The sequence below is a fragment of the Strigops habroptila genome, chromosome 5, assembly GCF_004027225.2.
Source record: "Strigops habroptila isolate Jane chromosome 5, bStrHab1.2.pri, whole genome shotgun sequence".
NCBI classification, from domain to species: domain Eukaryota; kingdom Metazoa; phylum Chordata; class Aves; order Psittaciformes; family Psittacidae; genus Strigops; species Strigops habroptila.
The window spans coordinates 69461053-69488821 of record NC_044281.2 but is presented as its reverse complement, the minus strand read 5'-3'; the positions used below and the strand labels follow the sequence as shown (position 1 = coordinate 69488821).

General features: G+C 43.9%; 1 protein-coding gene across 3 annotated transcripts in view; it reads left to right on the top strand.

Moving 5' to 3' along the window:
• SH3PXD2A (SH3 and PX domains 2A) overlaps positions 1-27769 on the top strand; it is a 265696-nt gene that overhangs the window by 102913 nt on the left and 135014 nt on the right. For all 3 annotated transcript variants that reach the window (XM_030487968.1, XM_030487967.1, XM_030487966.1), the window contains exons 4-5: positions 3735-3811; positions 13871-13962. In XM_030487968.1, coding sequence (XP_030343828.1) covers positions 3735-3811; positions 13871-13962 — 169 coding nt within the window. The remainder of the gene's footprint in view (positions 1-3734; positions 3812-13870; positions 13963-27769) is intronic.

Sequence of the window (27769 nt, the reverse complement as noted above, 5' to 3'; positions counted from 1 at the left end):
ATATGTTCAATACAGACCTGTAAGCTAAGGGGAGGACCAGAGCATTGGGATGCTTTTAAACCTGTTTGTTCTTGGGGTCCATGCACTTGTTAAAATCTGTGCTACTCTTAAGTATGAGGTTATGCAGGAATAAAGTGATGTTCAGAGGATGCCTTTAAGCTCGCAGAATCAGTATCTGCCCTATAGACAGTCTCCTGCATAGCTTTTATTCTTCCCACTTTATGCACCCGCTGTGTATACAGGAGGGAGCTGAAGTCTTGTGGGAGAAGAGGTGTGTGGTCGCAGAATTAAAGACTACATCTATATATATATATATACACAGAGAGATGAAGGGATGATTTAAGATGTCCCCTACAATGCTAAACCTGATACTTTGCCTCTTATCCACATTAATTTCCTAGGAATAATATTTTCTTTAAAGAAAAAAGGATAAAAATAAATACTGTGATCCTGCACTAGCAGCAGGGCTGGAGCCCTGTGTCTTTCCCACGTCTCTCCTTCCAAGTGCTGCTGTGCTCAGAGTCCTTCCTTACATGTGCCAGACCTCTCTTGGCCTAGTCTGAGCCTGGCACATCAGTGAATGAAATATTTTGCACGAGGCAGCATCATCCCATGTAGCCTATAGCTTCCCATCTGTGTCCCAGACAGACTTCCCGTTCACTTCCTAGTTGGGCTGCAGCATGGTTAAAAAGCTGCTCATCCTTCTGTAAAACAGGGGTGTAGTGCCCGAAGAGGCTTTAAAAAGCTGCAGTAAAATTCAGGAGACAGCTTTCCATTAATGGGGTCTGTGTCCAGTGCACTCAGTTGGAGAATGTGAAGAGTGTACAGCTTGGGTCTCTTGGGTTACCTTCCTTTTTCAGTCCCATGGGACCTCCCCTCTGTTCAGAGGAAGACCAGTAGAAATGGGGGAACTGGAGAAAGCAGTAGTAACTTGTACTGGATCTGCAGTGGTTCCTGCTGGTCTGTCGTGATGGCTTTGGTCGAGCTTCTGTCAGCATAGTCAGTCTTCCCAGAAAAGGGGAGAAGCTGGACATTTGGGAAGTTGTTCTTCCTTAGAGGTGCTTCAGTACCCTGGCAATGAGACTCCTCTGCCTTTGTGAGGGGGTCCCTCCTTGCTGCCCACCAAAACTGGTTGTGCTTGCAGAGTGTCCTTTTTTTAGTTCTTGCTTTTTTCTCTGTTGACTGTTACTCCTCAGTGCTCTAAACTACTCAACCTTCTCCAGATCTCAGTTTCGAATGCCATAATGGACTGGGCAGCTACAGATCTTCCCACAGCCCTTGTCGAGCCTTCTCCAGCTTCCAATAGTGGAGGGAAAATTTCCTTTTTCTGAAGGGATAAAAATGGAAGCACCTTCGGGGCTTTGCTTCATCCTAACAGCACGTTCATCCTGATATTTTCCATCTCCATGTAAGGACTGAAATAAGACTCATCATATCCTGGGGTCTTTTTTGTACTTTGTGTTTAATATAACATTCCTTATTATTATTTTTAGGAAAGCTGAATTGCATTTATAGGAGATCTTTAATGTGTTTAAGTCTTTGGTTCCTTTATGTTTTTATATGGTCACCAGTTCAACTTTCGACTCGTGGCTTGAACTGAAAACAGGAAAGCCAGAAAGTGAGAATGTTTCCAAAATGCTGCTTTCTCTTTACAGTTTATTTATAAAAGTTGCAAAGAAATACCAAGATCTCCCACACCAGCATTTCTGGAGCATTGAGAAAGTACTCCAGAAAGTCTTTTCTCTACAGCTACCCTCACACCCCTTGACCCCCAAAAAGCGGCTTACTGCAGATACGCAGTGCAAGTGCATTGTGATCCTGGAGGCTATCAGAAGTAAGAAGAAATGTTTTGGAAGTTGAGGTAGTTCTCCCATTAACCGGACAGAGAAGCAGGAAAGCAGCAATGGTTTGGTGTGTCCAAAGTGGGTCAGTGCTTTGGAGCAGGAGATGGGAGCGCTACTTCCCTTCTCCAGCAGCTTTTGACCTAATTGTTCAAGCTCGGAACATCTCAGACACTTACTGAAGATTCCCCTTGTTTTCTGTGGCTGCGTGGCACCACATCTTACAGAGTTGGCTCATCAGCTTTGTAAAGAGATAACCACAGGGAACCAAGGGAGATAAATTTATGGCACTAGGAAAAGGCTTTACCTCACAGGACAAACTGTTTTGCTGCCAGAGTTGGGAATGGAGATAAACTACTTTCCCCTGTCTGAAACAAAAGGCTTTATCACCTTCCAAATTAGCAGCTATGGAGGAAAAGGCAATCAAAAGGGACAGAGTCTGGAAGGGTTTGGAGCATCTGCTACTGGACTGTTAAAGGCTGCTATTTCATTAACTTCTCAGCTTGTGTAATCATGACAAAATCAAAGCCACATATTCAGATTTTGCTTCTGATTTCATTTCCTAGTCCATTTTCTTATCCTATGATCTATGGATGAGTATTGTATTTGCCTGTTGGCAGAAGTTTGGAGCTGGGAGTGGTATATATGTCAGTGGTTTTCTTACGCAGACATTTTATGGACTAAATAATGCTGGCAGATACTGTTTTCTTCCACCACAAGAGAACATATAATTTATTCCTGTCTCAGTACATTAAAAGAAATACAGCACAAAAGAAAAAGGGAAGAAAACCACCAAAAAAGGATATAAAGATATAATCCCTTCTAGCCAAAAAAATACCAACTCTATGACATCCTTGTGTGTGGGGAAACTCAGCTTCTAGATTATTTTGATAAACTTTGTTACAATCAGTTTCACACAAAACCCAGCCATTTGTTTAATCTTAACTGCTTGCAGAAATGTCACCCAGTAAGGACACTGAGGTTATTATTTTTTTTACTTTCAAAAAAAGAGAGTTTATTTTCCTTCTGTTGTTTGGTTTCCCTCTGTAGATTTATAAGGGCTCTGCCACCAAAAGCCTTGTATTTGCTCATGAGCTGGCTATGTGGTTTGTCTGCCCGCAAGGGCAGGAGCATCCATGGTGGGAGGTAGCTGAGTGGGCAGGCATGGGATGCAGATGGAGCCCGCATCCCACCCCAGCGATGCTCCCTGCACTGCGAGCATGGATGTGCCAAAACAGCCTCAAAGTAGAAGGGAGTCATAATATAGCGTCAGTCCATTCCAGGAAAATGCCATCACTGAAAGGGAACCAAAACTTTTTGCATTATCTACAGGATGAAATCAAAAGCCTCCCACTGCTCTGTGAGTCACTGTGGTCCCCTTTCAGCAGCTCACACAAGCAGGATTTTGGTGGCAATCACCAAGGTTTCACAGAGCTGCTGTGCCTGTGGCAGTCGTTGGCCATGTGCTGCATCTCCTGTGCAAACTTAAGACCAGCAGCATCCGTCTACAAGAGGTACCATGCCTGCCTCTTTTACATCTGTTGCCCCGCATCCCTCCACTGTGTGCCCTGCGGCATGTTTCTGTGCAGTTTGCTCCAAGAGCAGGAGTAGATCTGCTGCTCACACCTCTTCCCAATGTGCTGTCCTGTCTGTCCCATAGCAATGGGGGGCCGCAGTCACACAAAGCTGCTGCTGCGTGAACCTCTCCAATACCAGGACTCCTCCATTGGGAGCACAGCAGGGTTGCAGAGCTCCGCCACTGGCACTGTCAACAGCTGTGGTTGGAGCAAGGGATGAAACCCTGTCTGCTGACCTATCTTCATGGTGCTGTTGCACTATCCCACGTGGCAGGCAATTCCTCTAACCCTCCCCTTTCATCTGTTCCCTCCTCAGGCAAGATCCTGTTCCGGAGGAGCCATGTCCGAGACGTAGCTGTGAAGAGGCTGAAGCCCATCGATGAGTACTGCAGGGTAAGAGCTCTGGGGGAGCGTCTGGCAGCCCAGCTCACAACCACCATGAATGCTGGGCTTTCCCTGGTGGATACTGCTGAGAGCTTCATCTGTGTCGAGTCCATCATCTGGGAGGATGGTCTTTCCCAAACACCACCAAAACTAAGAGGGCAGGTGAAAACAGGCCACTGTTTGCTCCCAGAGTCCTCGCAACATCTTCTCCTGCAAACTTTATGCCTCATTTAGTCAGTAAGGCTGTAAGCCTCATCTGCCCGAAATTATTTCTACATCAGCCTTAATGCAGGAGTTGAGCAGGCAGAGAGGCACAACTAAGATGTTTTCTTCTGTTCCCTGCCTGTGTGTCCTCCAGTGCCACATGAGGGACAATGCTGGCTGGTTCAGTCCTGGGGTGGACTGGTGGCTTCCAGGAGTGGTTCTCCTGGTGAGTGAAAGCATGAAAGTTTATTGCAGGACTGAGAAGCACAGCCGTGCTGAGAAGAAGGTTAAGTCACCTAATCTTTCCTTTCTAGTTTGGAGTTTATTATTTGATAATAATTAATCCTCTGACAGTAGATTAAAAGTAATTTCTAAGCAAGACAGATACCCATTTTCTGTAGAGGCATTGAGTGCGTCAGCACATAATTTAAACCCCAGACTTCCTCTCTTATTTCCCATGGGGTTTTCTTTCCGTTTTTAGAAAGCCAGAGGAGCAGGTGGAGGGGAAAAAAATACATTCCCAAGAACTTCTCCAGTCAGACATTTGCTCACCCCAAATTGGGAGCAGATCGCTGAAGTGCCTGAGGCATGCTGGGGCAGCAGGGAAGGCGGGGGTGAAACCCATGGCATCTGCACCCCCCAGGCAAGGAAGCTGTGATTAAAGTCTTATCTCATGAGATCAGGCTTTCTTGTGTGACAATTAACGCACTGTCTTCCTGCTGGCGGCCCAGCATCTCTCTCTCAAATACGTGGGGTCTCACTGCATCCCCGACTGCCCTCCTTCAGACAGGAACTGCCGGCGACGCGAGCAGTGAGGGCTGATGTCAGGGTTCACCCAGCAGATGCGTGGTGGAGAACGCAGTGACTTGTGCCAGGGGCAGCTCCTTCTGTGGGACCCCATTGTCTGCGCTTCAGACAGACCCGACCTGACCCGGCTGGGCCTGCTGGCGCCCCACCGGTCACCGCCAAGGGGTACGTTGTGGCGTCGGCACTGGCACATTTGTTGACACCGTGGCACTGTGATTGCCACCCTCCTCCTCACTTCCTCTTTTCTCTTCTGGAGAAGTCTGGCTCAGTTCATAGAATCATAGAATGGTTTCACTGTGCTTCAGATGATTCGAGGCAGATCTGATGCTGCTGCCCAGCTCAGAGAGATGGCTGGATGCTTCCCCAAAGCCAAGCTGTTTACTTAACCTATTTATTAATAGGCACTACTTTTCTGAACATAGGCCCAGCCGTGTTGGGTTAGCCCTGTTTCCCCCAGCACAGCGTTTCCTGTCCTCAGCAGTAGCCACAGTGGTGCCCAGCAACAAGTACGACAAACCTATAGGAACTTCTCCAGAATATTATCACGTATTCCAGTGAATTCTGTCTCATAAGTTTCTTGTAGTGTCTTTTTATTTCATGTACAGTTTACTGTAATTTGTCTTTAGTTTGCCTCTGTACTTCACAGTAGAAGATCATAGAATCATAGAATGGTTAGGGTTGGAAAAGACCTTAAGATCATCTAGTTCCAACCCCCTGCCATGGGCAGGGATGCCTCACACTAGACCAGCTTGCTCAAGGCCCTATCCAGCATGGCCTTGAACACTGCCAGGGATGTTTAAATCTGGATGGCATTGGAGATTGAGGCTTGTAGTCACTGCAAAGTTTGACCAGGCATTGCATCTTATGTATGAGTGCGTCCAAGAGGGCTACATCCTCCATTGTGTCTTTCTGCGTGGGGTATCAGGTCTTTAAGGAAAAAAGGCCCTGGCTAATTCATCCATCCCCCTGGGATGTATCTTGCTGTAGCATGTATGAACATGGTTGTGTCTGAACAGCCTAGGCTGCAGGTAGGTGAGTGCTCGGCTAGTGCTGGGCAGTAAAGTAATGCTAAGTTTTTTTTTCCGTTCCCTGCATTTGACTCCAACCCCATGCCCAGACATTAACTGCGTCCATTGTAGATGGTAGGCAAGCTTCAATAACAGTATAGAAGTAGCTATGATGTCCTCTGCCTGTCATCAGATCCAGGTATGGGCTGATTTCTTCATCTTCTGCTACAGCTTCCTTCTAATTACAGAGAATAAATGAAGATGGTAGTTGGTAACACCACTGTCTGGCACAGGATGTTCCCATTCTTAAATCCCACAGCACACAATTGGCAATCTGTGTAAATAATAAACAGAGAGACCTGAGAGGTGCAACTCATTCCTCTCCCAACCATTCGAAGTCTGCACATTTTATTAGAGTAAGTTCTTCTTTTGAAGGTTTATGGTTCATCCAATTTGCATTTATTCAAAGAATGATTGTCCTATGCTATTGCTGTTCCAAACCTGGCATAGGATAATTATGAAAATCAGGCAGTGGACTTCAAAGGTACAATGAATTTAGAGAAACAGCTTGTAGAAGGAGAGCTTCTTGGTGCTGTAAAGTCAGTGGTAGATCTGTTACTGACCTTCAGCAGGGACAGGATTTCATCTCTGGGGCTTAGCAGAGGCTTAAAATTCAGAAATGCTTTCTTGCTACCTTCACTGAAAGTCACCACTTAGAGAGTTTCTGGGAACATGGCCTTTGTAACCTTACTGTAATCTTTCCATCCCAATATGCAGTTAACCAGGAATGACAGCAAGCTGTGAATTGGGAACAGAAAATTAGGTGGTGAGTCTGAACCAGAGTGGCCTCACTTCACCAGCCTGAACCAGACACAGGGTCTCCCTCCTTTCAGCTGTAACTACAGTGGGAATCTTGGTAGCTTGCTTAGCTTGATGCTAACTACTGGAAAGCTGAAGTTCAATGCAATGAATCCCCTCTTGGTGTAAGAGGGATTTTAATGTGGGTTTTTTTGGCTAAGAAAATAATATTACTCTCTACTGTTTCCTACTTTGTAGCAGCTACTTTTGCATGTAGCATGAGAGTGGGATCACACTCATGTCTTTGAAAGTGTTAGCTGTTTTCTGCATTTCTTCCTCTGTCCAGTGGATGTTTTGACTCCTTAGGGAATTGTACAGAACAGGAGAGCAAGAGCATCATTTTGACAAGTTCAGTCCTGTTTCTATAAAAGAAGGGTGCAAAGCTCATGTCCCATGCTAGTCCTAAAATGGGTAGGCAGACAACATGCTGAATTTTGAAAAATTTAGAGAATTATGCTGGAATGATGTGGGTGAAGTTGATGGAGAAAATGTGACGTGGGGTAATAAAGTGAATAAATGAGACAATAGACCTTTGTCCACTGGAATCTGTGAGGAAGCAGAGGAGGGAGGCAGGTTCAGATGCAAAGTTTGTAGTGATTTTTTTGTCAGATGAGGGTTCTACATCCATTTCACCTGCCCTGCAAAGACAAAGCACAGATGGGTCCCAGCAAATGAGCATGGCAAATGCTCGACCATTTGCTGTTTTGTTTTTGCAGGCTGTCTCTGACAGTGTGGTGATTTGCATGGCTGAGAAGCAGGTCTGACTTCTGCTGTTTGTGATGTTGCTTCCTGCACCGGGCACAAGAGCAGTGACAAGCAGAGAGTTTGTGGTGATATTTAGCAGTAAGGGGAGGTCTGCAGAATGTTCTGTATCAGGGCCATGAGCTCTCTGGACCCTACAGTGTGGGCCTCCCAACTCTTCACACCTAGGTGATTCTTCATTGCATTGTACCAGTTGAGAGAGATGCCATCACGGAGGTAATCAGGCCAGTGTTTTTCTTAGGGCTGCAAGAAACTTTGAAGTTGCAATGAAAAACAGAGGAGTGGGGGACACAGGGGAAGATTTCCAGGACTTTTCCCATCTGTAAACATGAAAGTGCAGGGTCTGGATGTCCTTACTGGTAACATGAGTGAGTTACCAAACAGTGTTTTGCCAGTAAATGTGTGCTACCCACTGGAGTTGGTATCTCTGGATGATTTCCCTCTTAACTGTAGGCTTGGAATTAGTTTAGTGTGACTTAAGGTCTTCTGGGCTCATTGGGCCTGGTTTTCTGAATTTGTTTAGGAGTTTTTGCCAATGTGAAAGAAAGAGCGGCTTCATAGCCTGCCCTTGCCAGGGGCATTTTATTTATTAAGCTTTTGATTTCTCAGACACACCTCTGGTGTGTGTTTGCCCAGTATATACTGTCCTGTGTTCAAGAAAGACCTCTCAGGTTGCTGGTTCACAAAACCACTGTACCGCCCTTACACAGCCCTGCGGGAAGACTCGGGCCAGCATTTGCAGACTTGCATCTTTGTGTGCGTTGGTCCTAATTGAGGGAAGCATCTTTGTGCATAGAAGTCCTTAAGATGTGAAGCCCCATTGTCATGAACCCCTGGATTTGTGACGTGCCTTCGTGCTGTCCCGACTGGAGGTGGCTTTAATTAGAAGCTTATGGGATTTTCTATAGTGAGGCTGGAGTACCCAAATGCACATCACCTAAATAAAAATTAGATGAGCAAGTCACATCAGCGCCAGGAAATATTGGTCACTTTTATTAATGTTCAGAATTTGAGAGACCATACTTCAAAAACATAATTACCTCCCTCTTGGTCTCTTAGTCCTGCCTCTCTTTCAAGTTTTAATTCTTGAACCTGTCAAGACAGATACACAGACGTTTCTATCCATTGTACAACTAAGCTAGTGTTGACTGAAGATGGAGTAATAGTCCTGGTCAAGAATGAAAGAGTTGAAGTGGAAAACTTTCAAACTTTATCTTTCTTTTTTTATTCTACATTTCAGCATCCCAATGCATTTAGACCAGCTGCAGTAATGAGAGTTAATTACTTGCAACAACCATCTCAGCACCTGGAGTAGAGCCATGCTTTTCATTGCCTTATGGTCCTTCCATTGGAAAGCCCTTCTGTGTCCCACTTATTTCCAAAACTCTGCATCCTCTTTCCTCCTCCCCTCCGCTCTTTACTTATTCCTGTATCTCCCCACTTCTTTTCCAGTCTGAGTCACCACCATGCCCTCTTCATCCACCTCTCTGACTGTCAGTGTTTGCCATCCAACCTCCACACTTCAAGTGCTTTGAGTTCAAGCTTAGAGTTACTTGAGGCTCTCAACAGAACAGGAAAGTGTTTTCACATAGGTGAAACAGTTTATTTCTCTGTTCTGAGAAATGACCTATTTTAGTTGCACCTTCCCCCTTGCTGGACTCATGACCATTCCCAAACATCTGGCACTAATCATGATTAACGTTAATGAAAGCAATAAACAATTGAGAACAGGATATTTCATATGAAAAGTCAGGGAGTCATAACCATGCAGTACTGTCAGCTGAATTTGGGTATTTGTGTGCAGAGCTGGGATTAACCCCACTGAACTTTAGTAATTTAAAAGCTATGCATCTGAACTGCTTCAACAGGCTACGGGGAGACACAATCAATGATTCACCCCGTTCAGAGCTAGACATCCATGATGAGGTAGACTAAGCACCCCCTGAAGGTGTTGGTCTTTCTCTAGCAATTATACAAGTTGATCGACAAGTGTGACCAGTCTCCCATTTTAGACACATATAGGTCAATGGGGTGAATATTATTCTGTGTGTATATACATGCATGCCTACATACACACTGTATATCACAGAATCTTTAGGGCTGGAAGGGACCTCTGGAGATCACCTAGTCCAACCCCCCTGTCAAGGCAGGGCCACCTAAAGCAGGTTACACAGGAATACATCCAGGTGCATTTTGAATGTCTCCAGAGAGGGAGACTCCACAAGCCCCCTGGGCAGCCTGTTCCAGTGCTCTGACACCCTCAATGTAAAGAAGTTCTTCCTCATGTTGAGGTGAAACTTCTTGTGTTTTAGTTTATGGCCATTGCTCCTCGTACTGTCACTGGGCACCACTGAAAAGAGTCTGGCACCATCTTCCTGGCACCCGCCTTTGAGATATTTATATGCATTAATGAGATCCCCTCTCAGTCTGCTCTAGACTAAACAGGCTCAGCTCCCACAGTCTCTCCTCATAAGAGAGATGCTCCAGACCCCTGATCATCCTTGTGGCCCTCTGCTGGACCCTCTTCAGTAGCTCCTCATCTTTCTTGTACTGAAGAGCCCAGAACTGGACACAGATCTCTACATATACATGTCTGTGCATCTGTTCTTTATAAATGTATCACATAAATGCAGCACACAGAACTCAGTGCATCGTTACAAGTGCCCGCGTGATTTTACACCCATATTCATGTATTCCATGAAGCCTTCGAGCTGTTTCCAGTTCACGTAACCGAAAGCAATGGGTGCTCTGTTTGCTTCAAGAGGTGTGTGTGGCATGCAGCAGCCTGCCTGAGGATGAGCTGGCGCTGTGCAAGTAGCTTGCCATGCCCAGCACCAAGGGCTGCCTGCTCATGCCCTGCCTGATGTTAAAGCTTTTCAATAGCCTTTTGAATCATCCACTCTGCAAGACTGTCTGAAACCTGTAATATAGAGAGACAGACATCATTGCAGGCTGAAATAACACATAAAAGCCTATCTCCTAGGGAGCGCGTGAGGTCTGAGCAGCGCACGTCCGCCTTTGCATGCCGAGTGAGGAAACACGCTCTCACTGATAGTACTTGATGGTTGTGCAAGGCTGAATTCTGCTTGCTGGCACTTTTTATCTCTCACCTTTCCTGTGCAAATTCCTTGCTGTCTCAGCATGCTTGCTGTTTGTAGCTGTGTGCATTTACCTCTGGTTTCCACAACCCAGGAAGAATGTAATTTCCCTGTCCTTTACAGCCTTTTACCTTCTGTTTCCCTCTTTTTCTTCACCCTTCTTTCCTTGACCCTGCAGTCTTTCCTTCAGGCTGATGCAGCTCTGCCCTGGAACCATCTTACTGGAAATGCCAGAAGTGTGCATTTTCCCCTTGCAGAGTGTCAGCAGTGTCCCTTCTCTCCTCAATGCACTTTTTGTTTGCTCGCTGGAATCGCCTTGGACTTGGCTTGCTCCTGGGTGGATGTTGTGTGTTTGCTGAAGAGACGTTTGTTTCTCAAAACAGCGTTGCTGCTCCCTGCCAATGTCCAAAATCAATAGACTGACTCTGCCTGGTTTTACACCCTTGTTTGCACTTTCTTATCCTTTTTCTTAGTGTTTCTTACCCCTTTTTAGGGTTTTGTTCTTTAACAAAAACGAGTTAAAGACTTTACATCTGAGCTCCCTAAAAAACATGCAATGGCAAGTTACTACCTGGTGTATTTCATTCCGCTTCTGTGCACAGGGCTGAAGATTGCAGCACTTTGGGAGGTGATTCAGAAGCTGGAGAGCCAGCCCTGCCCCAGGGTGGGAAGGTGGATAGTTGGGTGTGGAAATGACTTTGGCTGATTTTTATCCCCTGCCTGCAAAAGCCTGGAGTCACTGAGGTGCTTTTCAGTTATCCCCCTTTGGCCCAGCAGGACCACAGTGCTCCTGGAGATTTCCAGGCAGCAGACCAATGATTCAGGGGGGTTGGATTTCCTAAAGCTTCCCTGGATTTAGAAACACAAATCTGCAGGGCAGCATGGTACGGTTTGTGTTCCTCCATCACTGAAAACCCATTCTATACTCCAGCTCAGTATTGACATCTGTAGCCTGGTTTTTGGGAAGGGTGAATACCTCTGACCTGTGGGGAAAACTCTTTGAGAAGGCATCTGATGTCCAGGACCCCCTGTGATAGGTATAACTTGGGTATTTGTGTTTTTCTAGTAATGATACGTATCATTTGCAGTGCTTGCTCTTGCCCCATTGACTGCACAAGTTCAAGCCCTTTGAGATTTCAAAACACACTGTAGATATTAAATATCTGAGCCTCATAACCTTTCTGCAGATTAGGTAAGTGTTATTGCTCAGCATTGTAAATGGGTAACTGAAGATATATCCCTGCTGAATTTGATGGAAAGGGGTTAAGTAACCTGCCCAAACCGAGAAGGGTGTTAGTAATAGAGCCATCACTAAATCTCAGCCTCATCCACTGTTGGTTAGACAGCATTGCTTCTCTATGTCTGTCTCCTGCTTGAGACACAGATGAATAAAACATGCTTTAATGTTGCCTGTGTCCTTGTTTTCCTGTGCTGGCGATGCATTTCTCTTTCAGCATGTTGTGATTGTTGCTATTCCTGGGCGGCTCTTGACTTCCCAGTGTTAGTCCTGATTTGCCAGCTACATTTATGCACTAGGAACAGGGACAAAGAGCTCACGCCTTTGTTATGCTTTCAGGTAAGATTGAATAGGTACCAGTGGCAACCAGGGCATCCTTCATTCAAATTAGAGCACTTGAGTTTTCCAGCTCTTATGTTTCATCCTGTGTTAGTGCAGTAAGTAGTAGTGCTCTGTACACAATGCCCCAGCACTTGGTCACGCTGAGTTGTTGCCTGGCTTCGGCATCTGATGCTGCTTCCTTATTGCAAGGTATCTTTTCTGCTCTATAGTGCATTTCCACGTGACAAGAGGCCAGGGCCTCATTCTTCACACACCTGCTGATATCAAATGGATTATCCTCATGTTTTTATAACATCCCTCCAACACGGAAAGAGAGCTATAGATATGGAAGCACTTGGCTTTGATTTTCAGGCCACCTCAAAACAAGACCCCATCGTGTAGTACTGGACACCTGCAGTTTCAGAGGAGGAATTCTTAATTTTTTAGCTCTTTTCCTTCACATCCCCAAGCAGGAATGGTCTAGGAAACAAATCTGGCCACTTCTAAAGCCTGGTTAAAAACAGCCGTGAGGGTAACCAACTGCCCTGTCCTGCCTTCATGCTTTGGCTGGACTTTCCAGTGTGTCTGACAGATGTCTCCTGGGTTAGTATAACCAGTTCACCCTAATGTATGTTCATTTAGCTCTGATGCAGTTTTTCATCCATCTTTCAATTACCAGAAGAGCCAGACAATCTCATTTTGTCAAACAGGTTTACAGCACCTCTAAGAAGCTTGGTCTATATTTAACCTGTGGCCTATTTTCCATGTAGCATAGCACAAGAGAAGGTGAACTCCAGCCTCTTTTCCTCTCCTACTGGTCATTTCTGGAGGCAGTCTCAGAGTTATGTCACTTAGAGCCTGTGTCCCATCTCTGTGGACTGGGGACAGCTCTGGCTTCTGTTAGCACCAACTCTAGATTCTGAACAGCAAATTCATAGCACATTTCTGCCTTGAATGCTTATCTCACTGTTTTGAAGTCTAGCTTTCCGGCATGCTTCAACTTAATGTAGTTGCTTCCCAAATTGTACTTATTGCTGAATGCGACGAGTGCTGCGTACCTGTGCCTTACAGAGTGCATGGACGTTGTTAGCCAAGATGTGCTGTGAAATTGTATTCAGACAGAAGACAGAAGTAGCCTTTCCGTGATTTTGGTGGTGTTTGTGTTTCTTTTCTTTCAGACATTTAATCAGACTTCCTTTCCTGTTACCTTTAGAGCAAATTGTTTTTTGGTTTGGGATTGTTTGGGGGTTTTTTTTAGCAAACTCCGCTTTTTCTGTTGACAGTGCTTAACGGAAAGCTTTATGGAGCACATTAATCTATTGTATTAGTGGGTGTTGAGTCTGTGGGTTTTCATTGCTTGAATTTGTGTGCATTGACATACAGCTTGTAAGCCCTAACCACATAGTTTGAGGTGCTGTGCAAATACATGTCACAAAGACTGTCCCAGCCACAGAGCACTTATCTACTCAGTGTTACAGTTTTGCACATGTAGACCAAATTCTACTCTTGTACACAAGCCAAAAAAATTACACTGGCTGACTCTAAGAACCAATCCTTGTCTCAATTCATTTCATCCAACTCGACATTTGCACCTGAGACATGCTATTTCCTTTCTTCTCAAGTAAGTAACCAGATGTGATGTCTTCCTTTTGTATTCCTTTGCCCCTGTCAGGAGGACTGTTTTGCCTCCTCTTGCTTGGTAGTTTAGATGTTTGAGGCCGTGTCTTGAACTTGATGGTTCTAAGCGCTTCTCCCTCCTTGTTACATTTTGCAGGCACTGGTCCGTCTTCCTCCTCACATTTCACAGTGCGATGAAGTCTTCAGGTTCTTCGAGGCTCGCCCAGAAGACCTTAACCCTCCAAAAGAGTAAGTACTGTGATGGATTTCCAGTGCTGTTCAGTTCATTTTGACAAGCTGAAAAGAAAAGGTCACTTGTTTTTATTGTTGCTGTAGGTGTGGGAACAGATTTTGTAGCTTTCAAGCACTACCTAGAAAATGCCCAGCAATTACCTACAACTGTGTTGGGTGTGTGGAGGACAGGGGAGTCAAGCAACCCTCAGATATGATTTTCAGCCATCCTCCACCCACCTTTGCATTGTTTCTTGCTGATGGTTCTAATGGGGGAACCTCCCCTGGCTTGTGGATTTTACCTGATAATTATCACCAAAGAGTCATTTAGTTCTCAAAAGCATTGGCTCAGCAGCAGGGGGAAATCCTGCCAGTAAGCACTTGGCTCATAATTACCAGCTGCTTCTTTAAATGTACTCCTGCCCAGAGATACTTAGTTATCTGAAGGGAGCAAGATTGTGGTCCAGATCCAAAATTGTCTCTGGAGAGTCTATTCTTCCTCAGCAGGAAGCCAAGAAAAGGCTGGGAAAAGAGTTCCCATTGAACACGAAACAGAATCGTAGCCTTTACCTTGGAGCAGACAGACTGATTCATGCTGATGCAGTCAGGGTTCAGAGGACTAATTTATCCAGGGAAGGCTTTGGCAGGAGGGTATTTACAAGCAACTGCGTTGCCTTGCCTGATGTTTCCTTTTCTCCTTCATAGCAAACAGGATATATTTTATTGTGCTCTGCAGTAAGATTTTGACTTGGTCCCATTGTGTTTTCTGCTGCTTTGTTGCACAATTTGAAACTTGATTGCAGGCTGTGTTACTGTAATTTGCTTTCTCCAGTGTTGGCACAGCCCACTGGGTAAAGGGAAATGGATGTAAACCTTTTGGGGTTTGGGCACTTCAGTGCACGCAAACCTGTAGTTAGCGGAAAGATCTGTATTGGCTTCAGCTGTCTGTTCCTGTGCTGGTGGGGAGGAGAGGACCTTTGCAGTTTGGCTTCCCAAACTTTGTCTCTTGCACATACACGATACAAGGGGATGTATTAGCATTTGTACTAAAGAAAACGCTGCTAGTATAGCTGAGAGTGAAGTCTTTTGGGTTTGGTGGGGTGTTTTTTTGTTTGTTTGTTTTTTTTTTTGAATGAGAAAAGCAGTTTTTGAATCAAAGGTCGGGGAAAAAAAGCTGTTTTTTATTGTGTAGCCAGCCTTGTTTTAGAAAAATGTCTGGGATGAATAAATACAGTTTCATCTTCATTGTTAAACACATGCTGCAAACTTCAAAACCATTGCAGCAGCATATGGCTGCACCTGCTAACCATCACAGTTTCCAGTTAGGGTCTGTAAGAAGGTCTGCAAAGGTTGCTTGATCCCACAACACCCCCCTAATGCAAGGGGACATTCCCTTGTGCCAGGCAGAAACAGACACTCAGAAGAGGCATGAGGTCCCCAGGCTTATGGGATAGTTTGCCTGGAGGATCTGAACTGGACATTGCAAATCTGCTTTAAATGCTATTTAAGACTCCTGTTTGATTTCTGTGCTGATATTGACCCTACGGCATTACAGCTGAGTAAAACAGAGTCAGGACTGGACCTCTGCAAGGCAGGGAACCAAGGCACATCCCTAGGCTGGCACTAGCCATTATGGCTTTCTTTACCCTCCTACAAGTCCTTGTGTGCCTTTTGCTGAGCTCCCTGTTCAACAGCCTTGCAGCAACTTTCAAGTTATCCATTTACTGCCCCCCCCCAGAAAAAACGAAAGAGACTAAATGTTCTCAGCCCAAGCCTTGCATCTTATTCCAGCCTAGTAATAAGTGTGATTTATTTCCCTGGAAAATGTAGAGCAATAACCTGATTAAATCTCACTTCACTAATGTCTGCAAGACATTAATCTAGCTGGGTTTAAACAAATCCTACCTCGTCTTCTGTAAGCAAACAGATCTTAGAGAAGGTGTCTAAGGTTTCTGCTGGGACCGCTTCACAAAAGATGTATTGTTGAAACTGAAGATTAATCTCTACAAAAAGGTGATGCAAATGCCAACAGAAACATCTTAGTGTTTTTCTTCCGTGAACTGAGGGGGAAGGGGGGAGATCTGGGGCTCACTGGACCACTGTGTAGGGTCCGGGGGAAGGACACCTCCAGGGCGATTCTCAGCCTCAGCAGTCATTGCAGGAAGGAGCATGATCACTCAGAGAAACCCCCAGTTTATTCCCTCATTTTGCTACTCTGCCAAGCCCCTACAGAAACAGGAAGCTAGTGGTGCCCAAGCCCTATGCATTCAGTCTTTCCCGGACCTCATGGTCCATCTCACTGGGAGTGATAGCAGCATAGCCTGGAACAACATCTAGGCTACCCTAATTATTTTATCTGTTTCTTCAGCTGCTTCTTTTAGCCCTTAGTGCAGAGGTGGCTTATATATTGATGTATCAGCATAGACATGGCATTCAGTTGGTTGGGTTAAAGTGAGGGACTCAGCCATAGAAGGATGGCAGAATGGAGTTGCTTGTGCTCCTTCATGTCTTCTCTCTGTGCACAATGAGATGGTCTTTAGTTTCATGATCACGTGCTCTGTTTTTCTGCAGCAGCTCAGTCTCATAAGACAAAGCCTGACCTAGAGTTTAATTAACTGATTTTCAGGAAGCATTAATTAACTAATCCCATGGGCATTTGGGTTGTTGAGCCCGGAGAGTCCATTGAGTTATTGCATGTCTGCAGAGCAGTGACTGAACACGTGCTCCCAGAAAAGCATGGAAGCTTAAACTTTGAGGGAGGAGACACAAAGAAGTCTGGTTTACCTTGTATCAGATGAGCAGAGAGGTATCCATGCCCTTAATGGCTGAGCTATGACTCACGAGGATGCACTTGCAGTAATTCAGGTGCGAAGCTGTGCCCTTCACTTCTGGTCCTATTGTCCTAAAGAAGCCAACATTTTCCTGTAGTCCCTTAGGCACTTTTACAGATGTGTTCCCAGCTTCTTCCTTATAACTCTTCATCTGCTCTACCCTTGCCTCCTCTCTGCTTATGTGTACTGTCCTCTTCAGGTTATGCTGTGTTTGGCTTGCAGACTGCTCCCTACAGGGTCATTTCCTACTGCTGCTGTGTTCTTATTGCCTGCAGTGCTGAGCAGCATGCAATCCAGCTGTAATAAAAGCTGGGCTTTCCCAACACGGTTATAATCCAGACAATTTGTTTGGTTGGATTCGCAGCTTAGGTTTTCTGTTTCCTGTTTTGGTGATGGTCCAGGCTTTCGAGTCCTGTGACAATAGGCAGAAGGTATTCCTTTCAGCTCCATTAAGCCTCTTCTGGGTACAGCAGCTTACAGGCAGATAGCTGGAGAGATGTCTCAAGAAATCACAGTGTTTGAACCAGCTGACAGTCTCCTCTGACTCTGCTTCTGCTAGTGGAGCTAGCTCCAGGTCATATAGCTCCCAGCAGCAGGTTTCCTTCATGCCGCATTGGAGAGACCATAGCAGGGCACGAAATCCCGCTATGGGATAGTCTGGGATCTCTCTTGGACCATTTCACATGGTGAAATCATGGCCTTTGCAATGTGTTCAGAGCGCTGATGGACAAGGCAAGGTTTGGTGCTCCAGTGCCAGTGTTCCCAGGGCAGGTGCTTCTGCTGCTCTCGCTGCGCTCTGCTGATTAGCTGCAGAGAAATCAACCTTCAAGCCATCAACTCTGGTACAGGAGGAGCGGTTTTCAACTGCTTAGCTTTACAATATGTGGAATTTTAGTGTTTGAGCAAATGCTGGGCTTATGTCATTTATCATGCCCAAGTAAGGACCAGATCCTGCATTGCTATGGGAAAAGATACTGTGAGAAGGAAGTGCGCTTTCAGTTATCCATTATTCTAAGTTAAAACACTGTGTCACTGAAAGCCATTCATTTACTGGATACTTCTGTTAATAATTATAATTACTGATAACTAAGCCAGAGGTGGATTAATTTCAGACTTCTACTGGGGATTTAAATTCAAGGCTGAGGTCAGGCCAGGGCTCATAGTCAACAAACAAAACCATTTTTTTAATGATTCTTTTTTACTAGAAATAACATAAATTCCCAAAGAGTGGGATTAATCAAGTAGACATTGCATATGGTCTGCTGCTTTTAGGGCTTTTTTGCAGTTAGGTTCAAAATATCACAGCCAGGCCACTCGTGGGAGTTTGCTTTTTCTTTCTGGGTCTGGATCCAGTCTAAAAAGCAGATAAAAAGCCAAGGATTCAGTTCTCCAGTACTCTCCCTGCAGAAACGCATGCAGGCTCAAAAGAGATTTCTGTTTAAACCACCACTTACTATATATTAACAACTGAATTTAAATCAGTTCTCAATATCTAAGAGCATATTTCCTGTAACAATCATAAAGCGATGTTCAAAGAATATGCAAATCTAGAAAAACTAGGGAATTTATAAGGTATACGACATAATATTATGAGGGATGATGCAGAAAACACTCTTAATGCTAAGGGTGCCTATACGGAAGAACAGAAATGCTTTGTTGTGGTCTGTAGCCATGAGCTTTACTGATCATATCTCTATTGCATAAATACTGGTGTAATACTCAGATACTCAGACGCCAGGCAGCCACTGTAGAATGGAAGCTGGATTCTCCCTTTATTCTTCACATACTACTAATTTCTGATAAGGAAACTGGAAAAAAGTTGCCAGGGTAATGCAGTGGCCATCTTAAGGACGCATGCTCTAGTTTAGGAGTCTACCAGAGCTAAAGCACAGTTCCCTAGTACACTTTTTTCTATCCATAAGCATGACTGTGTTTACATATGATTATTTCTGTTTCTCAAATATATTCCTATCTACCCTGTAATAACAATTCAACTGCCTATTGGTAGAGGAGGAAAAATTTTTGTCTGTAAAATATTATATTTATTCTGATTTGTTATGCAAATATTGTATCTTCTGTTTCTCCCCTTATATTTCTCTTCTATTTCATCCCTTTAGAATTGTATTTTCCAACACACAGTAAATCTCTGAGCAGATGAGCTATGAGGAAAGCTGTCATTCTTTTTTTGTCGTTGCTCTTTCTTACAGGACTTAACTGTACAGATAATTTGCACATCATTGGGGAATGTGGTCAGCACCATTTGATGACAGTCAGTGTTACAGTCTGCACTTGCCAGTAGTATTCTCCGGCTTGAGCAAGGAGGTTGGGCTAGATGACCTCTGGTGGTCCCTTCCATGCGCAGCCATTCTGTGACTATTGTGACTTCTCAATGCACACATTTAGGTAGGGAAATTCATTCTACCTGAAAGATGTAGAAAGGAAATTAATTTCCCTAAGAAACAGAAAATCAAAGAAAAGACGGAAGTTTTATTTTTATGTGATTTATCAGCTGGGAAGTAAATTGTAAAGCACGGAGCAGGAAAAGCTCTGAATAAGATGGTGGCAGGATAAGGCACTTAAGATCCGCTGTTCTGAAGGGAAGAAGAAATTAATGTTTTCAAAGAATGATTTAATCACCTTCACTGAGATTTGGGTAGCTAAGGATGCAATGAGCTGTTAGGGCTCTGTTTGCCAAAAGCCTTGCTTGGCTACTCCTAATTAGTCATCCAACTCCCACTGATTCCAGTGGGAATTAGGTACCACAGCTCTTTGAGCATCTGAGTGTAGTAGAGCACCTGTGTTTGGTTTTTCAAATGTGCTTGGTTTAGGGCTGTATTTACTCGAAATATTTGGCCTCAGCACCTAAATTTGACCTTAAAATGAGGTTTTGGCTTCTAAATAGCAGGAAGTGCTTTACAGTATCCTGCTTATAGTGTGGGACTGTTACAGATCTGTGGCTGAGAGGTCAGGCAGCCTTGTGCCCCAGAAATAGAGAGAAGTGTGGCTGATTCGTAGTTGTGGCCCCTCTGACCTGGAGAGCAGGAGCTTAGTCTCTGGGACCCAGCTGTTGTTAGATGGGGCTCTAGATACCCCAACAGTGTACGCTGCCTTTCATCAATGCCTATTAAACCCTTCTTTGAGAAGGTCTCACTTGGAGATTGTTATCTCTTAAATAAACTAAGGCAATGCAGGGATGGAGGAGCTCTAGGAATGGAAAAAAGGAAATAACAGATGCATTACATGTCGTCTTCTTTACTTTCACATGGGACTTTCCATTTTGTTTGCAACATATAAATGACTTGGGCTGGAATATCAAATTGAGGATATTGAAATTTGCTGCTGGCTGCAGCATCAGTGATACCAGCAAATAACTCAGCCTTCCTGAGAGAAGATTTGAATCTTTTAGCTACTTATCCAGAAAATGAAAAAAGAAATTTTATGTAGATAAATATCAAACAATAAACCAGGGGGAACAGAAAGAACATTAAATGAGGTAGGTTCAGCAACCACACAAAAATGATGTAGAAGAATGGCAGTTGGAACAGCATACGTTACTGTTGTTACTGTACTGCAAGAGTTTTTATTCCTTGCCTTGAATGTCACATTTGGGTTTGCTTTGTAGGTCTGACTGTGAAAGGACACAGTGCTGAAAGAAACAAAGATAATTTTTAATGTACTGACAGTCAGCACCAGCAGCCAAGTGCACAGAAATAGCTTTTGCCTGGATTGGTTATGAGCGTGCTGCAGGGTCTAAAAGCAGCGTGCTGTCATGGGCACAAGATGGATTAAGAATAACCAGACTTATCCAAAATCCATCAGAATGTGACTGAGAGATCAGAGCCTTGCCGACACGTGGCTGCTTCAGCAGTGGCACTGGACACTGCCTTGTTAAGGCTAAACACAACCGTAGTGTCAGTGCTAGTCAAAGTTTACTCTTCATGAGCGCAAATTCAAGACATTGTTTTTTCTTTCTCTGTAGAAGAGTTGGGAGTGAAGAGATGTTTTGAAATGTGGAGAGGTTGCCTTTAGAAAAACTAAATGCCAGGTCGTGTTGGCTTGAGAGCCTTTTTCCTGTCCAGTAATTTTTGTTCATATCCTAAAGGAACAATCACTGCTGATAATTTGCCAATGCCTATTTTGTAGATCAGAAAGTGATAGTTTGCTTAATGTTTAACTTAACTCATAAAATTGCTTCCTTCCGGAGAAGAGAAGTTTAGTGGTTAGTGCAGGGGATTGCAAAATCTGCTGCTTACTGTCTCATTGATTTATTTTGTGATGTTGGAAAGGCCTCTCACATCTCCTGGCTGTATGCAGTATGATTGCAGAGATATGGTTTCAGAGATTTGCAAAGAGGATTTGATTCTGGTAAAGAAACCCTGTTTCTTCTACAATATAATTCAAGAAATGACCAGTTAGAAAAATAATTTGGTTTTAAAATCCTTAGCCAACATTGGAAGAAACATTACTTCCAAAATCTGTCAGGAAAGCTTGCTCTGTTGATGCTTCTATATGCAAAACCAGTTAGGGAGCCAGAAGAACAAATTTATTCATCTGTCAATGGAGGAAATGTGGGCTAATGAGGCAGGATTGGAGCAGAACCAATAGCTGGATTCAGAGGTTATCAAGCTCTGTATGTTTGGCTCAGCACCACAGGATCTTCCAAAAGTCTCTGTTTAAAGATGTGATGCTTGCCCCAGAATAGGGTCAGCCCATAGGGTGGTATCACTCATGCTGATAAACGCTGAAGAGATCTTTAGGTCCATGCAGAAAAGAAGCATCCGGTCCTGCTGTGCTTTGTGGATAAGCCTGGAACTGAGGAGAGGAAGAGGGATGGGGACTTCCTCTTCTTATCTGGATTTCTTGTTCTGGTGAGCCCCTGCTAGCAGGTTAATTGCACTCACTGAGATATCTGTCACTGTTGACTCATGATCTGCCAGGCAGGACGAGATGGGGTGGAGTTTTCATTAACATGACAGAATTGAATATAGCCAGTCTTTTCCTGTGTGTCATGTCTGAAAAACAAGAATAGCCAGCTGATGTTACAACTATAACTATATTGTGGAGAAGAATCTAGCTTGTCAGTGCTATGTCTATATATAATATGGTTGCACTATTGTTTAATGAAGAGCTTTTTCCACTCTAAAGAGAAGGGTGCTAGGGACAAATGTACTCAATGGGATGTTTGCTGCCAGGGTGATAAATTATGCCCCAGGGGTGCCTCGGGTCAGATGGGACTTTTCAGTGCTCTGCACTTCCTATTGTTCATTGCTGTGTAATTTTGACATTCCTTATCTGGAGAGTTCCATTATTTTTAATGCTGTTGAGGATCAGTAGCCTTGCTGGTTATAGAAAGAGTGTTTTTCTCATGTACACGTTCCTAGTGCAACCCTATATGTGATTCTGAACTGGTTGGGGGCAATGTAAGACATCAGGCTGTACTAGATGTTACAAGGGAAGGCATTGCTTAAAATGTGTTTTAATGCGGTTGACTACAGGCCAGGTGGAGTTGACATCTCACATTTATTTAATGTAGAGCATTTCTGTCTAAACACCAGGAAGTAGAGGTGATGTTCCTCCATAAAAAGGACTTTGAACTCTGAGAGTCTCTGGTACTGCCCTTAGCATCCAGCAGTTGCCACTGAAGAGAGAGCAGGAAGCATTAGCAACCGAAGTGCTGAACAACAGGTAAAGCAAGCCAGGTCTCTCTGGAGAGCCACCACCTCCTGCTTTGGGTCAGGATGAGAGCTGGGCTTCCTTTCTGGCTTGGCTGTATCACAACAGCACATTAGACAGTTACTGTTTGGTGCACCTGGCTTCACCTGCTCACCCCATGTGATCAAAGGGTTTGTGCTGGAAAACCATTACATATACAGGGCTCGGTGTTTTGTGTCCACAGAGTTTTGCATTCAGCTCTCAGTGCTGTTGCTGTTGAAAATCTTGGTTGTAGGAAGCCTGGAAAGAGAAAAAAACCATTTGTGGCAATAGGCAACCATCCCCTGGAGTTCTGCATGCGCCCGAGGTGATCTGTTTTGCTCTGTCCTTCTGCCTCTTGAGGAATGGGGTGCCTTCTTTAGGATTTAGGATGTATAAAGAATACCAGACCTCAAGTGGCTCTGGCTGTAGGAGCTGCAGTAATCTATTGGTGGATTCATTTCCACCCTTTCCATCTTCTTGACTGGTCTGCAGCTGACTGTCTTTCATGCGTGCTGTTCCCAGAAACCCAAGCAGAGGATCAAATAACAACATGTTTTGACTCCAAACTCTGGAGTGACTTATCATGTTATCAAAGCTTTTGATTTAATTGAAATTTCACAGATAACCCTAGACCTGCTTTTAAGTGCAGACTCAAGTGCCAGTGGAAATTCAATTAAACCTTCCCCCTACCACCACCTTTTAATGCTTGCATTTTGTTTGGGAGGTTTATGGAAGGGATTTGCTACTGCTTATCTCAAGCTAGAGCTGTGTATCTGGGTTCAAAGATACCCTTTGTCTTTGGACCACTTTCTTTTTCCAGTTATGCCAGAGTTTGATTGGAACAACCCCACTGACAGTAGTGGACTATTCGAGATTGACGCTGATGTAAGGATTGCAGAATTTGTTGTGTTAGAAGTAGAATTCTTTCCTTGTTTCCATTCACATCTCTTGAAACAATTGGCCTAAGCTCAGGAAAGATGTTCGTTTAAACAGACCTCAGATATTCTGAATAGGGGATTGACTGTGGCTTTGCAATACTTTAGTCTAATCTAATAAAAGCTGGTTATTTGCTGGATTCTTGCAAGCTGTATTTGCTTCCCAGCTCCAAGGAGTTTTAATAGCCACTCCAGTAATGCTGACTGCAGTGCACTGTGGTGAGCCTCAGAACATTGTATATGTCTGATTACATTTGCTTTCAATTACAGTCTTGTGGGTTTGAAAAATCAGAGCAGTTCAGGCTCATTTGGGAACCACCGCAAAAAATCACTAGTAACCTGAGATACCCAGTGCTTGAAAATATAAAAGAAGAGGAAAATGTTGAATGTTGGGGGCCAAAAAATGTCTATTTTGTTTTATGAGAAGAGACCCATTGCAACAACTGTGAGGTTAAGATGGCAGGGGCACCATATCTCACAGATAAACCTTTTCCTTTCCCATCCAAGCATTCTGGGAATGAAGTGTGAATGACTCATACCAGAGACAGCGTTCATCAGAGACTTGAAGCTGTCTTGGTTCACTAGTGAATTAGCAATGTTGCCATCTTTGCTGCTCCCTGTTGGATAGGTTGCTGGTCTCTGTCCTTTTACTGTCTCATTCCTTTACTCTGTCTCATCTCCTGATGATGAGAACCTCACCAACGTTGTCCTCTCTTGCTAGGGGAGCCGTAGAGTTCTTGAGGATGTTAAGTTTAAATTAATCTTATTTTCATCAAAATGCAATATCTTGTGGAGTTGTTGATTATCCTCCAAATCTGGCTAAAAGAGGAGCTTTCTTTTCATGAAAATGTTTTTCCAGTAATGAACCTCTCAGTTCCTGTTGAAACATAGTCTCAAAACACAGAATTTGGGTAGTTTTCATCAGCCCTACTGAGCAGCAGGATGGATGTAGAATGAACAGACATGTACATCCTGCAGATGGCTTTGCAGATGACCCTTTCTGCTGTGCTGTTCGGGTCCCTGGGTGCTGCATGGCTGGGACTTGATCTGTCATTCACAGTGCTGCGGTGTGTCTCGTCCTGCCTAATGCCTCACTCTTCCAGCTGTGGGAGAGCATCAGTCGTGGCCAATCCCTTTTCTCCCTGCCAATATCTGGCAAGCAAAGAAAGGGCTCATGAACAAAGAAAGGGCTCATGAACACATTAAAGATCAAGCCCAGCACAGCACTTTGAGGGGTTTGGGGCATTATGAATATTTGCTAAATAAAAGAGGAGCGGGGAGGGTTTCACTGTGTTAAAGCCCAGCCACAGCACTGTCCCACCAGCAGTGGTGCAGTGAATTTTCACTCCAGGTGGGGAGAATCATTTCAGCTATTCTGTACTTAGGACCAAAAGAGGGGGTGTAAGGCTGTCATCAACCCCCTGAAAATAATGGCAAATGCAAACAACATGTGCAGATTGAGTAACTAGGGTAGCTTTTACTCTGTAGTAGGGACCAGTATATATTGCTGATATTCTACATTTCTTCATACATGATGGGACATTTTAGCAACACAGCTCCCAAATTTGGGGTAGCATGTGGGTAACAAAGCTGAACACTTTCCTTTCTGTGGTCCCAATAGTAAGGTTCTTCAACTGGCACAAAACCTTTACAGTCCCTGTATCTGGTAGGTTAGGTGCTGAGGCATCTTGCTCAGTCTGGATTCGTTCCTTCACCTCCATACATATCTTTATAGTGAAGCTAAGGGCCAGGGGCAACTAGAGAAAGCTGCAAGAGTTATTCACATCCCTGCAAACAGCTTTAAACTCTTCCAGCAAGAGGTCAGTGGAAAAGTATCTTATTGTTTGCCGGATCGTCTCAATGCACAAAGCAAAGCTCTGTTGGACACGCACTAACAATGTTATTAATGTTCATGATGCATCAGTGTCATCCCCTGAGGGGAGGAGGAACCCCCGGCGGCTGAATTGCACAGGCCATACCAGCTAATGAGATTCTCTTCTTGCCAGGCCTGACAAATAAGCTTCTGTTAATCTTCATTGTTATTGTTTTCATGCTCATCTGTGTGTTCGGGAGGGGGTTGTTTAACGGATGCTTGGCTGAGGTATGGTAGGATGACCCATGCTAGCTAGCAAGCGGGCTCCAAAGGTGAGCTGGGACTTTAAGAGGCAGCTCAGCAGATAAGGAGAAAGCCTTGAATCCCTTCAATAAAGTAGTATGTTGGAGTGTGTAGTTGCAAGAAGTAAGAGTTCTGCAGAGGACAGAGATAAAAGGAGGCTTTCAGGCAGGAGAGAGGATTCCTGCCTTTTCCAGATGTAGCATTTGCATATGGAGGAGAACTGCCAAAAGGCCAGGCTGATGAAGGATGCTTTGTGATGCTTCCAGCCTACGAAAAAAACACAGTGCTTTTAAAGTTAGGTGCTTTTGGATTATTAGGCAAGGGATGAAATAAGCATCGTAAGATCCCTTTCCCCCTCTTCTTGTGGAAGCCCAGTCTCCAGCGCATTATATAAATACAGCCCTTTTTTCTGCCTTTTTTTTCTGCTTTCTTGTAAGGATTTTTTTTTTCTTGCCTCAATCATTTATCATCCTCGGAAATCAGAAAATTTTGTCCATGTGGATTTATGACAAGTCTTTTATATTTATTTTTTGTTGACAGGCTTATAAACTACTGAGCCATGGTTTACTGCCCAATAAGTCCTGATTTCTGGCAGGATAAAAAATGTTTGTGAGAGAAGATTGAATTAATATCAGCAAACAGAGAATTTTTGGTTTTTCAAACAAATGTTGCTTTCTGCCATGATTATGTCTATCCTAATATGTGCTCAGAAAATCTCCAATCTTATCTCCGTTTCAGATACGTTCAGTTCACATATACTTACATGCCAGGGAAATGTATAAGTAGAAGAGGTGAGAGTCTCAGCTCTCTTAAACCAATAAATAAGTATGAGTTTAAGAGAGCACTGACCAAAAATAGACCATTTAACAGCTTGGGGTTCTAATAGTCCTTTGAAAGTTTCCTGAAGGAGTTTTGCCAGTTGTGTCTGCTGCTTCTTTTAGGGCTTTATTTTTAAAAGATCAAAGCAAATTCCTGATTTTGAATGAAGTAGGACACAGCCCTACAGAAACATAGGTCAAAAACATTTCACCTGCAGAGTAATGCAGCTAGATAACGTTAAACTTGCTGTCAGCCTCATCCTGAGAGTGGCCTTCCTCCTCCAAACATTTATGCACGTGAGTAGTTTTCTACACAGTGAATAACTGTATTGAATTCAACGGGAGCACACGTGCACCCAGAATTATTTGTGTGTGTATTCATGGGTATGTTTGTTTGATGGGAATGAAAAATTCTGAGAGGGCTGGGATATAAAGGAGGTTCATTCATCAGTAACCCCCTCTGTAAATCATATTAACTCTTCTCTCTTGCCTGGAGATGAACGTGTGGAGTACATGCGCACAGGCTTTGGAGCCAACACAACAAACTTGACTTGAATTAAGTGACCAGCTTTCAAGGGATAGGGATTGGTAACATCTGTTCTTGGAGACTCCTAAACACAGACTTCACACAGCAAAACCACCAGAGAGGTTCTACATATAACAAATGATTTATGTGTACCTTGAATGCTCTTTTTATAAATTTATTTTTACTAATATTTCATAAAGAAAACAAAAAAGGGCTTGAAAGCAATTATATATGTATCTTCATCTGCATCTTTGAGGGGACCTTTTAATTGTGTAGCTGTAAAATCGGTGGAGCACCAGGACAGTCTACATAAGGGAATGCAGCCATTCTTAGACAAAGCAATAAGCACAAGGATATGCAGAATACCTTTCTGTGGCTGTACTTGCTGTAAAATCCTGTCAGATACCATTCTCACTGTGATTTGTTCTCTTCAGCTCCACGATAAGAGGGAATTCAGCCATCAAACAAGGTTTGACAGGTCTCACTCCTAAATAAAGGACTAGGCCCTTTGTAAGCTGCCTAGAGTTTGTTGTAGGCAAATAGACTTACTGCTTTTATGTACATACATACATAAATGTTTTACCAGACGTTTTTAATTTTTTCTTTGTTCTTATCTCTTACTTTCTTTTTGCTTTCTTACCATCCCTGGCTGCATCAGCTTCTCTGCCTCATATTGACATCTTTTCTTGTGTCATTAAACTGTATCTGGGGTTTTATTACCCTTACATCCCTTGGATATTGTTTTTTTCCTTCTTAATATGTTCTGTCCTGTTCTGTCCAGTGCTCCCCCTAGCATTGCTACACTCATTTCTACTTGTCCCACTGGCACCCTGTATGCTGGGTTTATTTACTTTCTGATGTATTTCTTTCATCACTTTCTCTCTTTCCCATATCTTTGCATCCCC